Source organism: Colossoma macropomum, unplaced genomic scaffold, assembly GCF_904425465.1.
Source record: "Colossoma macropomum unplaced genomic scaffold, Colossoma_macropomum, whole genome shotgun sequence".
In the NCBI taxonomy this organism is placed as follows: domain Eukaryota; kingdom Metazoa; phylum Chordata; class Actinopteri; order Characiformes; family Serrasalmidae; genus Colossoma; species Colossoma macropomum.
In genome coordinates this window covers 6,617,143-6,633,856 of record NW_023494810.1, presented here as the reverse complement: position 1 = coordinate 6,633,856, position 16,714 = coordinate 6,617,143, and the positions used below count along the sequence as shown (strand labels likewise).

At 39.8% G+C, this 16,714-nt stretch overlaps 1 protein-coding gene across 3 annotated transcripts in view; it reads right to left on the bottom strand.

The window, feature by feature from the left end:
• Nucleotides 1-16,714, bottom strand: part of kcnab2a (potassium voltage-gated channel, shaker-related subfamily, beta member 2 a) — a 156,006-nt gene that overhangs the window by 87,565 nt on the left and 51,727 nt on the right. For all 3 annotated transcript variants that reach the window (XM_036559208.1, XM_036559210.1, XM_036559209.1), the window contains exon 2: nucleotides 3,545-3,713. In XM_036559208.1, the coding sequence (XP_036415101.1) occupies nucleotides 3,545-3,621 (77 nt within the window). In that variant the 5' untranslated portion in view covers nucleotides 3,622-3,713. The remainder of the gene's footprint in view (nucleotides 1-3,544; nucleotides 3,714-16,714) is intronic.

Below are 16,714 nucleotides of genomic sequence, written 5' to 3'. Positions count from 1 at the left end.
TATGCAAAGGAATAATATACGGTTTGTCAAAGTATCACTGAGTCCATGTGGCGATATTCATCACAGAAGCACGCCGGTTTTTAATGCAGTGCTGTCTGAGGCATCAAAGGTCATAGGAATTCAGTTGTGGTTTTGAGGAACGTAGTTCTTAAACTGTTGGATTATTTGCTGATGCAGCCTTGACCCATCCCTGCTCATAAAGGATTTGATGTTTCCTGCTCCTTACCCAAGCATGACTGCAGCACCTGGATAACGCTTTGTGCAGACTATCCAGATGTTTCTCTGCACTTTGGCCTCCCATCCACAGGAAAACAGTGATGTCAGTTCATGAAAACAGTTTCTAAAAATGATCTACATGGTGGAGATTTCTGAAAACACCAGTGTCAGGGTTTTTGTTGTGTGGACACACCAAATGCAGCTTTTTTGAAAGCTGACACTTTGCCGTTAAGTTGCTCATGTCTGTAGCTGAGCATTGAGCTCTGCCTGAAACATGGTTGACGACTGGCTTTCTGTGTGCGTGGTAGATTTCGAGATTGATAATGTTTATAAACTGAATTTGAATTTAACAGCGAGTGCGTTTACCTGCACTTAATAATCCAATAACTACAGAAAATCAGATTTTGTCAGTAATCCGATCAACACGTTTACATGCTCTTGAGTAATCAGATAACGGGAAAACTCCGGGTCTACATAAGTCAGACGGTAATTTCTGCGGATTTCTGCTTTGCGACCGGCCAATAAACTCACAGAAGACGACGCGACGTAAACGTGACATAAAATCTCAAACTTCATGCCACGGCTTTTTTTTTTTAAACATCGCACAACTTTACCTGAAAATATGAACATACATCATCTAGAAGATGAACATTTAAATCCTTTATTTCGTATTTGGTTTTAACGTAGCTTCAAAAGTGTTTTGCTGTGTCTCGCGGCAACGCTGCTCGCTTATTTCAGGTACGGTGGTCTGTTTTCACGCATGCACAGACTAATCAGAGTAATCAGAAAGAAATCAGACTAAGAGTTTACATGCACTGAGAAATCTGATTACTGAGCTAAAATACAGCTCTCTGTATCGGATTTCCTAATCAGATTTCTTGACCGGAGTATGCTGTTTACATAACCATGTGACTAACTGGATAACTGTAGAAATCCGATTATGATCAGATTATTGAGTGCATGTAAATGCACTCACTGAGGAGGGTCAGAACGTACGGCATGCAGTTCTAAAAAGGATGTCAATATGACTATATATTAAAAACACTTTGATGGTTCTGAACAACTGTCTAAAAATCTTAACTCTATATTTCAAATAGAGTGCAAAGCTAGAAAAGCTCATCTTCTCTGCCTGATCAGAACTGTGGGGATGTTTCAGAGACAGTGGCGTAGGCATGGCAACATAACCACACGTCCACAAGCGGCAGGCTTTCTATAGACGTTTTAGACGGGTTTTTTCTGACAAAAATTGGACTTTCCATCTGTGTAAAACATGAATTAAGGAGGTCTGATGGCCTGCGTGTTAAAGCCTACAGTGTTTTTTTAACAATGTCACAATGTTCATAAGGTAAAACATCAAATGTCTTTGTACTGTTTGAATAAAAGTTTTAAATACTATTTTTCCTTGCATTTAACACACCATCCCAACCTTTTTGGAACTGAGGTTTGCACATCTGTATAAATTAACACCTCATTCTATGCACTTCATTTCCTCATGTTTGTCACCGAGGACCAAGGTTTGCTTTCTCACGCTGTTACGGTTATGGCTGCACCTTCTGTCAATGGTGACGAGTGTGATCAACTAACATCTATCATAACACATACAGACATATCCTCAGGACAGCCACACTGTCGTGTGTGTGCGTGTTAAACCTCTGAGCACCATGTCACACATCTCAGATCATGTAACGTTGTCACAAGGTCTACGAGGCAGGAGAGATCACAGCTCCAGGGAAACCATGACCTCCACATATCCAGTGAATCAGTGCACCTCTGTGCTGAGTAACAGTCATGAATCCAAATTGAGGCCAAATATAACAAATGATAGTGCACTTAGTTGTTTTACAGGTCAAACATATGCTTAAATACATATACTCAGCCAACGCTGCCCTTAAGCTAGTGCGAAACTAACTAGGCGTAAACAAAATGCTCTTTAAATAAACCATATTTCTACAAGTTTGGAAAAGGAATAACTGAACCTCTTCACTTTTTGTGAAAAACACTGCTCTCTGGAAAAGGAGCATGTTCAGGTGACGCTCTTAATTTTATGAATTTAATGCAGTTGTAACCCTCTACAAATAAATGCCACATTTCTCTGTAATGCTGATCAAGGTTAACTTCGCCCAAATTGCTACATTTTATAAATGTGTATATATCAACATCAGAATCTACAGATATGTGCATGAAAACTATTGGCTATCAGCATCAGCACATCTCTAAATGTAATGAAAGCTGATCTAATTAAATGTTTCTCAGAGTAATTTTGGACTAGCTCTATTGGTCTACTCATCACGAAATATTCACATAATGTAAAGGGCAAAAAAAAAAGGTTTGATATGACAACAACGACAGAGAGAGAGAAATGTGTAAGAGTCTTAGGAAACTAAGCCAACTGTTTAAAACCACTGATCTCAGCTGTTGATCTGTTTTTGCCAGTAATAATACTACATTACATTTCAATAAATACAGATAAACATAAATTTTGTGAAAGTAATGCTGAAAGATTAATCATTTACATACCAAGATCACAATTTACAAGTGCAATATCAAAATCTTTAGAACTTCATTTTTAATTTGAGCCTACAAAGTTTTAAATAGAGAATATTTTGCCTAACAACAGTGAACTCATGAACTGCCTGTCAATGATTTAAACCTATCAGAAGCAATCAAACAACCACATGATGCAAACATGACAACACAACCACAACTGTGTGGCTGTCTGGCAACCTAAATTCAGCATTCAAGCCTGGATATGCTGGTTTTCCTTTTTTCCTTTCTTTTTTTCTCTCCTTCTTTTTTTAGTCAAGAAGTCAGGTGGTCTTTCCTGACGTTCCACAGCAAACATTGGAATAAAACGTCGTTCTTCAGGCCGGCATGTCAATGCAAAGTAAACAAATAATATTAAGGAATTACATTAAAGACTAATTGGCTTAACAGGCCTGGACCTTAATTTATAGACAACAACTGCAATTTAAATCAGTCACAATATTAGTCTGAAAATTCGCCATTAAACATTTTTAAGTTGTTCAGCCTAATAAAGTGTCAAAATTTCTTGTTCTCAAAAAAGTCTTTGATCTCTTATGAGCTGGTTAGAAGAACAAAGATTAGTATGCAAAAACTAGTACACCACCACTGGAAGTCCATTCATTAGTGTAGTATGCGTAGTATAGTAGATATGTGGTTTTGGACGCAGCCCAGGTGTTGGATGATGAATATAACTAATGATGGGCTTCCTCCAGAAGAGGTTTACAAATGGTTACATGAACACATTGACATACATAAAACTGTTACATACTGTTTAATAAATACAAGTGCCGGTGGGCAGACTGACCTGTAGATCATTCCTGGTGAGCCTGTCTGTCGGAGGGAAAGGCGAGCAGGAGAGTCTGTGGTAGATTCCGGATACATGGAGGCGGGTGAGTGGGGAGTGTGGCCAGGCTGCCAGGGGGACTCTCTCTCTCTCCAAACCACCAAGGTCTGTCTTTCACCTCACTGAGCCTCTAAAAAAAACAAAAAAACAAAAAAAGATAAAAATAGAAATGTGAGTATCTGCCTTTGGTTGTGTTCATACGCTGGCAGTCGAAAGAGCTTGCTTTCATAATGATCACTGATTCAAGCTAAAATAAATAAATGAATAAACGACACGTCCATTTTATGTAGGTCCTACAGTCAAAAGTATCGCTCAATGACCACGTCACACCGTATTGTCATGCTATTTTATGATCTGAAGGATCTGCTTCACACACACTCGTTGCTGCTGTCCACAGAACATTCACAGTGGTCGGATTTTTCTGCGCCACTTTACAGTAAGACAGTCAGAAAAAGGACAAAGGGTTTATCAATATTATAAGTTAGGTCATAAACACCTTATTAATCATTGAGAATCATTAATCATTAACTCTAATTAACCCTTTAAACACCCTAAACCCACCAGTGTTACTACACACTTCTATAGCCTAAGAAAAGCTACTAGTTTGCACTGAAGTCCCTGAATTTACTGAACAATAAGCCTTGGTATGTAATAAGCTTAAGATTTTGAGGGGTTTAAACAATTTTGATGTAAAATTGATTAATCACTCAACCCTAGTTATAGCACCCAAATAAATAGGGCAGCAGTGTCCTGCTGCTTGCCAAATAGTGAGCCCACATTTATCTGTAGTGTTAAACCTCTTGCTGGTTCCTCATCTCAGTCAGCTTTGTACCTCTCCACTGTATCTATATTCATATTTATCAGATATAACAGCTCACTGTTGCACCTTTTGTGTGTTACAGTTGCTGATCAGTTTCTCTATGAAGGCCCACAAGTACTGAAAAGGATCTAAATATGGTATAATCACCTGAATTTTCTCAAATCAGTGCTACAAAATTTTGATTTGCCTCATATAAATATTCAGTGATTGCAGTTTTCCTTAAAGTAAACAAAAGGTGGAGATCCCTTCAAAATATGAACAGCTGCTAAACAACAGTCTATGACATTTGTGCAACTCTTCTGTCAACTTTCTGACGACAGAAGAAGTCAGATGCAGGAATCTGTACCGGCCACTAGGTAGTGCTACTCTTTTACTCCTTGAGCAGTGAGCCATTTAGGAATGTAGGCAAAATGTGTCAGTCATCTCTAACTGAAGACATCTGTACAGCAGAGCCATACACCAGCAAATAATAAAAAATGAAAATCACATGATTTGATTTGTCAGTGGTTAGAGAGCAGTTCCACAATATTACACACACTCACACACTGCATCAGTGCGCTGGTACCCTGCACCATGCTGTCCTGCCCTTGCTGAGCTCCTTCTACAACACGCCATGTTCCTCATGCATTATACATGAGTACTTGCCCAAAGCAGGGCACTGCCTGAGAGGGGGGGGCGGGGTTTACAGAGCAGTGGAAATAAAAAAGAAAGAGAGGGTCTGAAGGGGAGATGAGAAGATATTGGTGAGAAGAGATAGAGAAACAAGAGCTGTGTGAAAGAGATGAAGAGATAAAGGTCTGTTCTATATGGACAAAGTCAAACAACCAAACACGGCCTTCTGCACATGCAGCAACACTGAGGCAGCCGCTCTACTGCTGAAGTTCACGCCATTCACTGCCCAGTTCACGCAGCACTACACCACAAGTCATATTTAAACGTGTTGAAGGTTACGGCAACATCAGAGCCATGATGGATTCAAAATGCCGTTTGCCTGTGTTGAATCCATCATGGTTGTGATGTCACAGCCATTAATAGGCCTGTCACAATTATCTATCAATCAATCAACCAACCTTTATTTAAGCTCGGAGAACATTGAGGGTGACCCTCATTTACAATGTTGCCGAGTTGACACAGGAAAAGGGACTGATAATGTGTAAGAACATATCAAATAATAAAAGTAAACTGAATTTAAAAATAGCTCAAATCAGGTAAGTATAAAAAATTAAACATTAATAATAAAAATACATGAAAATACAGTAGAAAATATAAAACAAATGTACATAAAAGCAGTAAAGACATTCATTAAGACATCACGAAAACAACAAGTTCTAACTTCTAACTTACAGCGCAAGCAATGTTTGTTAATTTGTTAGCTGTGTAACTAATTCGAATCAAATTTAAGCAGTGAGGCTTGTAATGTGAACGTAGCCTATGTAGCTTTGCTTAACCCAGCCAGAAATTAACACCATTCACCAAAACAAAACGGGCTGTAAGATGCTTTACAGACTGGCTGGAACAAAACATCAATATTGATCTAGCAAAAACTGACAAAACTGAGCTAAACTTGATATTGCGACAGTTTCATGGCTCAGTCTGATTTGGTCAGACTCTGAAGATGAGACTTATTGTTTGGCGAATGGTATTGGGTTAATTTCTGGCTGATTCCAGGTTGTTTAGCTGTTCTTCTGTCACAGCTGCCGACTGAAAAGCTGCTCAGTTGTAAAGACAGTTTGGGAATTTAGTGTAAGGAGCTGGAGAACAAACTGCCGGCTGTGCAGCGAGTGAGCGGAGCTCGTTACTCTGACGTAGCAACAAGCTGCTTGTTAAGAAACTATACTTTGGTGGAAGGAACTGCGAACATTAAAACGTTAACGGCCCAGTTTATTTATTTCTTACTTTATTTATTTAACTTTATTTATTTATTCAATTAAATCTCAAACAAACTTTCTAATGTAGGTTTCTGGCCGTGTATGGTATACTGAATCTTTTGCTTCAGTTTTGAAAAATAACATATATGTCATACATTACTAAATAACCTAAAATGTATTAGGTTGTACAAGATGTAAAGCCTCATAGGAAAGTCTGTTCACTCAGCGGCCATCTTAGCAACGCCACCGAGCAGCTATTTCCAGCCATACATGACCTGCCTCCTACCTCTTTGAAAGGGGAAGAGACCTAAAAACTCGAAACTGAAGGTCAAAATTACTCTTTCAAAAACATTTGAAATCAGGGGGAAAATCTGGCAAACATTTTTTGTAATGTTTGCTTCTGTAATGCACAAAAAATGGGGGGGGGGCTTTCCCCACTAGCACTACAATATCATCGACCTTTCTCCACTCGCAAGGTGACGGGCTCTTTTTATTAAAGGGCAGGACTTTCTCCATAAACGGATGACATGTTGAGTGTTACGAGCTTTCCTGTTCATATTTCAACCAGTGACCGGTCTCTTCATTCATACGTCACAAGGGTCAAACACAACCATACAACACACACATCTCTCATTTCACTCCTCATTAAACTTATGTGCAATATGTGCAAAGGACTCAGAAACGAACACGTCAGTGCATCACACCCACAGTCTTATCAAGGTGACTTCATCCTCCCATCAATCTCCACTTCAACTGAGCCTTCCCAAGGACTCATTTAACACAGGCTTGCCCACCACTTCAAATCAGTTATGAAGGGAACAAGGGACAAATTTCCAATTACCCCTTGCAAATGAGAATTTGTAGTGCACAGTGTAGTTAAAAGCAAAACATTATCCCAGTAGTTCATCTCTCTTATTTGGTACACTGTGTACACAAAGTGACACTTGATATTACCTTTGTAAACAGAGAGACTTCAGAATAATTCAAGGTTACCTTCTGGATATCTTAAGCACTGTTACATGGCTAAACTCAGCGCCATTGTACGCATAGATACACAAGATCCACTTGTAAACAACTTCACTTGTATTGAGAGATGATGAGTCTCAGGATTAATTCTGCCACAACTTCCTTATTACTCAACCGATTTTCATCAAATTTGTTCAGTTATAATCCCCAGACACAGATTAATCTGGGCTGCACTGACTGCTCTCGACAGCTTTTATTTATTTAATAACCGATCGTGCTAATTAGCTGTCCAGACCAGCAGGACAGTATGCAGTCTGCACCTGACGAGTTTAGCGTGAGAAACACAAACAAACACATCAGCAAATCCATCAATGTGTGAATTACTTCTGATTTTAATACACATAAAAATAAAATAAAACCCTCAAAACACAGTAAGATGGACGGAGCTAAAGTTGGTTTCCTATTTGCGTTTTCCTGTTCCACCTTAAGTGGTGCAGCTTCAGGAACCAGAAAGTGACTGCTGCACCATTTATGGTGGAACGGGAAAACTCTAACAAGAAGCTGGCGAATAAGAAGCTAACTTCAGCTTTGCGTAAGAAGGTGCTAACGTTAATCTACTATGAATCTCTACACAGATTATGCTATAATTTACCTATACAAAGCATTAACCACCACTGCAAACACATAACTACTACATAAAGTTACCCTAACCCTGAACAGACTATTAAATGTAATAAGCTTAATATAAAACCAGAGGAAGAACAACCACATCAGCAGGTTCTCTGTGCATCACCAACCACATGACCATATCTACACATAAACATCACACAAACATAAGCGTGGATCGCTGTGTTCCCTCCATTATATAATCCTGTCCCGCTTTCTGAGTGAAATATTCTTGAAATAGTGTAATTTTGGACAGTATCTTTCTTAAACTGCTGCTCTGTAATGGTACTGAATGCAGTCCAGCAGAGATGTTGACCGTCCCAAAATGGTGGTGTCGTTGACGTGCCTGGCTGGACCCAACATGGCATCTGAGTATGTATATTTATGCTTGTACGCACTGAAAGAAGCACAAAAGGTTTGCAAAGACAAAAAAACATTCCCGTAAACTTCTTCCAGAGCTCTAGTCTGAAGAGGATGTATTAATGCCATCTCATTGAAAGAATAGCAAAGCAAATCTGTGTCTTGTGATTTTAATGCTCTCTAATGAGTCAAATTTCTGCTAAGCAATGTATAAGGAGGATTTCACCTCTCTGAAAAATAAAAAAAACAGAAAGCAATAATGGCTCCATACTGTATATCCTTCCCAATGACTCTTCTAAAGGCCATGAAATACTGCACTTGCCATAACGCTTTGCTAATCTGCAAAGGGGCGTCCTTATCACCATCACAAGTTTTCCCACTGAGAGCAATACAGTCTAGCAGCATCTGATACAGCTCTAGATAGAGCAGTGAGAAACCAGGACACTGCTTCTGGTAGTTTTTGATGTGTTTGACTTCACATTGCATCACTGGAAGTCAAATTTAGAGATGGAATCTGGCTCAGAACCCTCAAGAAGCACTGACACCCTTTTCCATGCAAAGACAATCTCCTTGTGTCCAAGACGCAGAACTTCAGGTGCAAAACTGGGGAAGTTCTCACTTAAACACTCTACTGCTGTTCCAAAAATATCAAGTAAGGCTCAACAGTGCAAGGTAGTTTATTTACACCTGTAAGTGTTCAGATGTGGCAGAGGAAGGGTGAATTATTCTGTGGTAGAAAGGATTTTCTCTTGGAATCGCAATCAACTTGTATTGTGCAAGATTGAAAAAAGATTCTGAAATTAACTTTAGATTTAACATCCTCTGTTAAATTATAGCCCAAATTATAACAACAACTTATGGTTCTGACTATTTATCGATGACGATCATGATATAAAAGAGCAGAAGTTTTTTCCTTTTCATTTTCTACACATGAGCACTCTGTGCTCTAATCTGCACTCTGAAAATCCGGTCCTGGTTTTATTTTATGTACACATGCATTAGTGAGCTGTCCTTACATTGACTCACACTTGTATGTTGCTAAACAGCGCAAAACCCATCAAAAACAGTATTTTTCATTCTTAACATTATTGTCATAACATTTAATACGCTTGTTATGACAACTGACACAAAACTATATAAACAATTTAAAGGCCGCCTTATATAGGCATTATTATAGCAGCAAAGTTATCATTCTCCTTTTAGCCAGTGCGACTGAAAGGCACAGAGCTTTCTGCTAAAAAACATCAACACCAGATCACATGCGAAACTCCACAAAGCAGGCGCTTTGAGTATGTGAGGAGGCTCTGCTTCAGCTTAGGGCTTTCGAGCATTAAAAGAAGCAAACAACTATGAGCTCTGATAATTTTGTCCCAATTTATCGATTTATTAAAATTGCTCATCATCCCAGCCACACTAAAAATCTAAAGATCTACTCAATTGAAGAGACAATAGCAAGGATGGTCTGACAACTACAGTCATAGCCAAATGACATTAATAACAGAGATTATAAATCTGCAAGCAAATTAACCTGCAATGCTAATGACAAATAAACTATATTTATATTTATATATAAGTATGTGGAAAGAGTTGAGGTCAGGCCTCTGTGCAGGCCACTAGAGTTCTTCAACATCAAACTCATCAAACCATGTCTTTATGGAGCTCACTATGTGCCCAGGGGCTCAGTCATGCTGGAACAGTAAAGGGTCTTCCCCAAATTAGTGTCACAGTGAAAGCATATAATTGTCTAAAATGTCTTCATATGTTTTAGTACTAACATCACCCTTCACTGAAACTAAGGGGCCTAAACCCTGAAAAACAGCCCCAGCCTATTATCCCTCCTCCACCAAACTTTACTGCTGAAACTACACGTTCCAGCAGGTAGTTTAGTTCAGTCATTTTATTATCCCAGTGGGAAACTTGACTTACAGTCAGGTGTACACAAAATACAAAACATGACAGAACGTGACAGAACCAGCCAGATGCTCGTGGTTAAAAACAAGAATTGAGGCTTTACTTGTAAAAGGTTTGACAAGAATCGTAGTCGGTGAACAGGCGTCAAATCCAAAAAGGACAAAAGACAGAGAAGGACAAGCACAACAAAGGCAACAAGACCAAAAAGGGGCAAAGGCAAAAAGCAAAGTTAGAAAATCCAGAAATTCAGTCGAATACACAAGAAGGCAAAACAAATCAGGAAACAGCACACAGCTCTACTAGGAGAAGCAATAACTCGCAAAGTAACTAACCTAAAGCCTGGGCTTTTAAACTAAACCAAGACTGGTCACACAACAAACAGAGCAGGTGCAACAGATCAGTATTCAGGTGATTGTGAACGGTGATTGGTGGATTGCAGAAGTCCAACAGTCCGTGATCTCCCACGGGATTCTGGGAAACGGAGTTCTTGTGTGTGTTGGAGCTGGAGGGATGTATGACACGTACTAAAATGTCTCCTATTATACGCAACATAGAAAACAAAAAACTAATACCAAACTCGCATGTGCAAATTTAGCAAATGTACTGCACAGGGAACAAAAGCATTCTCCTGGCATCTGCCAAACCCAGATTTGTCCAACAGACCACAGATACACACGCTATCTATGCCGCTTATCCTTTTGGGTCGTGGGGGGTTCTGGATTGGGTTCTGGTTCTGGGGCCTATCCCAGCGATCATTGGGCGGAAGGCAGGAAACATCCTGGACAGGTCGCCAGTGCATTGCAGGGCAGACAGACATATACAATCGCACACACTCACACCTAGGGGCAATGCAGCATGTCCAATCGGCCTGGCTGAATGTTAGCATGGGAAATTGAACCCAGGCCCTTCTAGCTGTGAGGCGACAGTGCTACCCACTGCACCACCATGCCACCCTGAAACTTGAGGCCTGTGTCCTGCAAACAGAGGACAGATGATTTTCACACGCTTCAGCACTCACTGCCCCCCTCTGTGAGATTTGTGGTCTACTGTTTTGAGGCTGAGCTACTGTTGCAACTAGACACTTTCATTTCACAATAATAGCACTTACAGTTCACCAGGGCAGATCTAGCAGGAAAGAAACTGATTTGTCCCAAAGGTGGCATCCTATGACTAGGGCTGCAATAAACGACTAATTTGATAGACCAATTATAGATCGATTACTGAAACGAATAATCGATTATTCGGATTATGAATCACTACGTTACCAAATAACTTTTATGTAGCTATTAGCTTTTAAATTTAACTTGAGGTTGTTTTATGCATTTGCTAACTAACAATGAAGACAATGAAGAGGAATATCATTCAAGAATTCACTTTTGTAATAAACTTTCCTGCTAATACAAAAGATAAAAAAATTTAACTCCAATGAATTTTTCCTGTCAAAATTTATAACCAAGGACGTGCGAAGTAGCAGCAATAAAATATAACAAAACCAAATCAGGTGAATAAAAAATAAATCTAAATTTAAACAGTGCAGTCTGTGATCTGTGCATTCTGCTGTCTATCTACACTTTGCTGAAACTAAATTCTACAGTCACAGGTCTTTATTGAAACGGAGGAAAGTCAGCGCCTCTCTGTGCTCCTGTGAGAGTCTTGCTCTTCTCTGAGAGCAGATATTTCCGCTACAGAGGAGACGCGCTCTGACGGAGAAGACGGAAAAGTGGCGATTGTTTGTGGCAAACTTTTCTATGAAGTTAAATGTGAATGATTTGTGTAAACACTTAATTTCATCGGTAACCCTTTGTCCAGCTACCCTGTCTGTTCACGGAGAACTACGTCCTTAAACTGTTTGCGAGAGGTGGCAAACGTTGACGGCGAACAGAAAACTGTTTGGAAACGCTCTCCTGTGTTCACCATTATAACGATGATGCAGTGTTTAAAACTGTAAACGTTATCTGGAAAGTGAACAGGGTCGCTGTGAATAACAGTTACTTGCTTCTCTGTTCCAGCTCTGTTAACGATTCCAGAGGACAGCATTTCGAAATAGAAAATGTTGCAGCTCAGTTCAGAACATGAAGTAGGGCGGAAATTAACATGAACATTATTTAACTAGCTCACTAGCACAACTATCGCCGCGTCCCAAACCACACACGTCTGTACTTCACACACTACACTAATAAGTGCACTTCTAACGGTATATGTGCTATTTTTTACACGCTATTTAGTGTGCTAGTATGCGGTTTGGGACGCGGCATATCTTACCGAGATGAATCTTCTTCATCCAGTGGAGGATGTGCTCCCACGTCAGCTAAGCTCGGCTTTACAGACAACACAACTGACAACCTTTTTTCTGAGTTTAGCTCCACACCTTTGAGGATTTTGTTCCTGAGGCTGCCATCGCGCTGTTGTTAACTCTTCAGTGAGCGGTAGTGTCAAAACATTCCTAGTGATCGCGAGAAAGACGCGTAATGACGTCTCCAACTAATCGACTACTAAATTAGTTGCCATTAGTCGAATAATCGTTGCACTCCTACCTACGACAGTGTCATGTTTAAAGTCAATGAGCTCTTAAGTGCGGCCCATTTTACTGCCAGTGTTTGTCTATGGAGACTGCATGGCTAGGTGTTTGATTTTATACACCTGTTAGCAATGGGTGTGGCTAAAACACCTGAACTCAATTTTTAGGACGGATGTCCACAAACCTTTGGCCATATAGTCTAACTCTGAATAAGCTGTCTACTTGGTAGAAAAACACATGTTAACAATTTCAGGCTTTCTTTTATTTCTACCAAACAGGCTTGAGGTCTATTTCAACTTCATGTGGAACTGGATGATGTGGAATCTACCTCAGTCCTAGATGCACAATTGTGTAGTGTAAGTAAAGTTTTGATTGAACTAAAACTGGATGCCTTATCATAGCACCACTGCATGTTAAGTCGCCTGGTTTATTTATTTCTAGGATATCTACATTAGAATAAAGCAATGATGGTGTTTGCTATAAATATGAGAGGGCTAATACTAGCTAAGAGGTGAAAAATAAAGAAGTGTAAATTAAAAGAACTGGCCATGGAAACCAGCCTATGCTTCTGTGTTGAACATCAGGAAGACAGCTGTAAGGTGTTGGCCACGATCAGCACAACATAACATTACACTTCACAGAACTGGCTCCTCTAGCACAGCTGCACATGGAGAAAATTAGATGTTATGAAATCCCATTTGTTAATCGTATTTCAGTCGGCTTTTTACAGACAACTCCATCTCCACAGCGCGCTGATTCTCTAGCAAATGTAGTCAAATCAGAAGCCCACGTAATTTAGCTAACTCCATAACTGAGATTACACACATTGCAACCAGGGTTCCCTGTTGTACATATCCTAATTTTCCTTTAGTTCTTGATGCTTTTTATCACACTAAACACCAGGCTGCTGGCATTTCCCAGCCTTGGTTCAGTCGCTGTAGTGTTTAAGCCCTGAGCAAAGTCTATCAAGTACAAAAAACTGAGAATGTCTCTAGCAGCTCATTATTGGCAAAGGGATACAGTGACATCATGGCTGCTGGTTTAGAGAGGCTGTGATACTGCAGCACTGCGGAAAGAGAGGAAGTCGCAGGCCTTGCAACGGCTACCAGAACCTGAGCTCAGATTTCCTGCACTAATGGACAGACGCTCCACGGTGCAATCAGCAGATTACAGCAGTAGAGGTACACACAGAGGTCTTTTCTACGAAGGTACTCTCTGCTAGTTCAGCTGTTGAAAAGTGAAGATGCACTGAGGTGCATTATTGTAGATTTGAGTTAAACTTCAAAGGGAATAGCTGAGTTGAGACCAGAAGCTGATATCTGCTGCTTTGTGGGTTGTTAACCGGAGCATCTGGGGACACAAGACTTAGTATTCTAGCGTAGCATGCTGAGTATTCTGATGAACAAGCTGTATGAATTTAAAAGCAGTGATACACAGACTTTGTAGAGACAAAAGGATGAGCCATGATTTTCAGGCATGGCAAAAAGTAATGTACGACACGGACAGTATGTTTTTTTTCCTGACCTTTGTACACAACTAGCACGCCTTCATAGCTTTTACATAAAGTATATTTGATTATTACTCAAATTATCAGCTTTAGTTTCAGACTTCGCAAAAAGATGGAGGTGCACTCAAACACCTGGGTGTTACATGGATGTTGAAAGTTTATCTTTCTTGAAGACTGACTCTTGACGTAGTGAAAGCCAGCTATGCAGAGTGTGTAGTCCTAGACGGTTCTGGTTTCCATTGCTAGAAAGCTCTATTTCTGTTTTAACCGACCACAGAAGCTCAGAGTCCAGTGATGTTTATCGACATTACCCAGACAGTGGGGCCAGAAACAATCAAGTTCCACTCTAGTAAAACTGCAGCGCGTCTGGATCATTTACAGATGTTTAGAGTTCCACAAAGAGATATAAGGAGGACTCAAATTTAATCTGAAGGCAGAGACGCAGAAAGAAAGGCTTGATCAAGATCAAATACCACCTAGCACACCTTAAGACTCTGGAAGTCATACCAACAGGTTCTAATCATTTCACACAACAGACAAAATGTAAATGAAAGTGAGAAAAATTATTTAGTTGCATTTGCTTTCATTTTTAGCATTTCTGAAACTGGTTGGCAGTTTCTTTACCTCATGCTTACAGGGTGCTGACTATAGAGAGAATGTAGTGTACCAGACTCTTACTTATGCAGCATCCTTGAGAAAAGATTCACTTGTTTAACGAAGGAATGAATCAACAGGCATGTTACCTCAAAGCAGCCTCCAATTAGCTACACTGATGGGACACATATGGTGCATGTCTAGAATTAAAATGACATCTATTAGAAAGTGAGAATTGGTGAGGGAAAAGGTCAACAGAAGGTTTGATGAGAAGTCATGAACAGAGAGCAGAAGATTTCTTCAGCATTGTCGAAGCACAAATTGAACAGAAAGGTCAGCTGACAGGACAGGCTAGCAGTCACCCAGGACACAGAGGGTGCGCATGACAAAAGGTCGCCATTAGGACTCCTACATAGATGGATAAGTGGCTCCAACTGTGTGGATGACATAAGCACCAGAGGAACTTGTCCAGTATTCAGTGAAGGTCACCTCTAAGAGTTAAAGCAGGAGCTCAACTGTCCCCTCAGGCAGGTGCATTTATTTAAATATATTTTTATTTATTCATTCACGTATTTATTAAAGACCTGTCTTTGGTTATTTACCATGTATAATTAGAATTAGCTACTATTAGAACCATATGAAGAAAATATTTTACATTTTATTGTGCAAAACAGTTGCAAACAGAACCGAGCAATATACAGATAAACCTGTGGTGTGTACACATAAGCACACAGCAGCTTCTCTGGCTCGACATCAACAGTGCTCAATGTTTCACATCGGAAATTATCAAGTCGTCTGTCTCGTAAATATTAGCCATTCACATTATCAGTATCAGCTGTTACCAAGGCTAAAGCTGTTATAGGGCTAAACCAAGGCTACAGGCTATCGTTACATCAAGAGGCCAGTGGTTTCTTCCATACGTTTCTCTAATGTTCACTCCTTTGATAAGAACCTGGACTAACATTAACTCAGACCGAAACTGACTGCACATCGGGAGAAGAAGAGGGATTACTGAAAGAGGCTTGACTCAGCCATCAATGTAAAAGACAACCGTTACTGTGTTTACACTGTGTGTAAGCTGTTATCTGGTTTATCTGTGGTATATCAGTGAAACAAACACCATAGGAAGAATTTTAACTGGTATATCACCCACTAACTTTTCCTTCCCACAAAATGCTGGCATTACAGAATTTGCCAAGAACATTTTTTCTGCTGCATGTCAACCCACATTGTCGTTAAGTTCCACCTACTCACGTCAGAAATTCCATGCACACGTCAGAAATTTCCTTGTGGTACTGATATCTCCATCGCCGATAATGACACTGCGTGCCAGTATAAGCGCTGATATCGATCTGTTTAGTCACCATGACAACTTCATTTAGGACTAAATTTAGGACATAAACTATTACAGAACAACAGTTCTTAAGTTCATAATCTTATCCTAACTCAAATAAGAAAACAGTATTACAAAAGTATCTTAACCAGACAGAATTTAGGAAATTTTGTCTGGTTAAGATACTTTTGTAATACTGTTTTCTTATTTTGACTTGAAGACAATGGCAGGGGTGTCTTAACTTCTGTTTTAATTGGCCGTTTCCATCATTTTATGCAGGGACTAATTACCTTTGTGTGTTAATGCTGATGAAAACTCATCAAATAAAATAAAATATTATAGTGATGTCGATGAACAATGAGGAGACAAAGCTGAAAGTGCCTGTATATTAAGAGGGTTTTTTTTTTTTTTATCTTTCCCAAATCTTCTCCCCAATTTAGTCGTAATCAATTCCTGTGACGTGCCACCACAACTTTTCGAACTGCCGCTCACGCAACGTCATTGATTCTGTTACATCAGCTAACAGACACCTGCACTGACTAGCATCACTCTGGGTGAAGAGGAAGGGGGGCCATCGTAACCACCCAG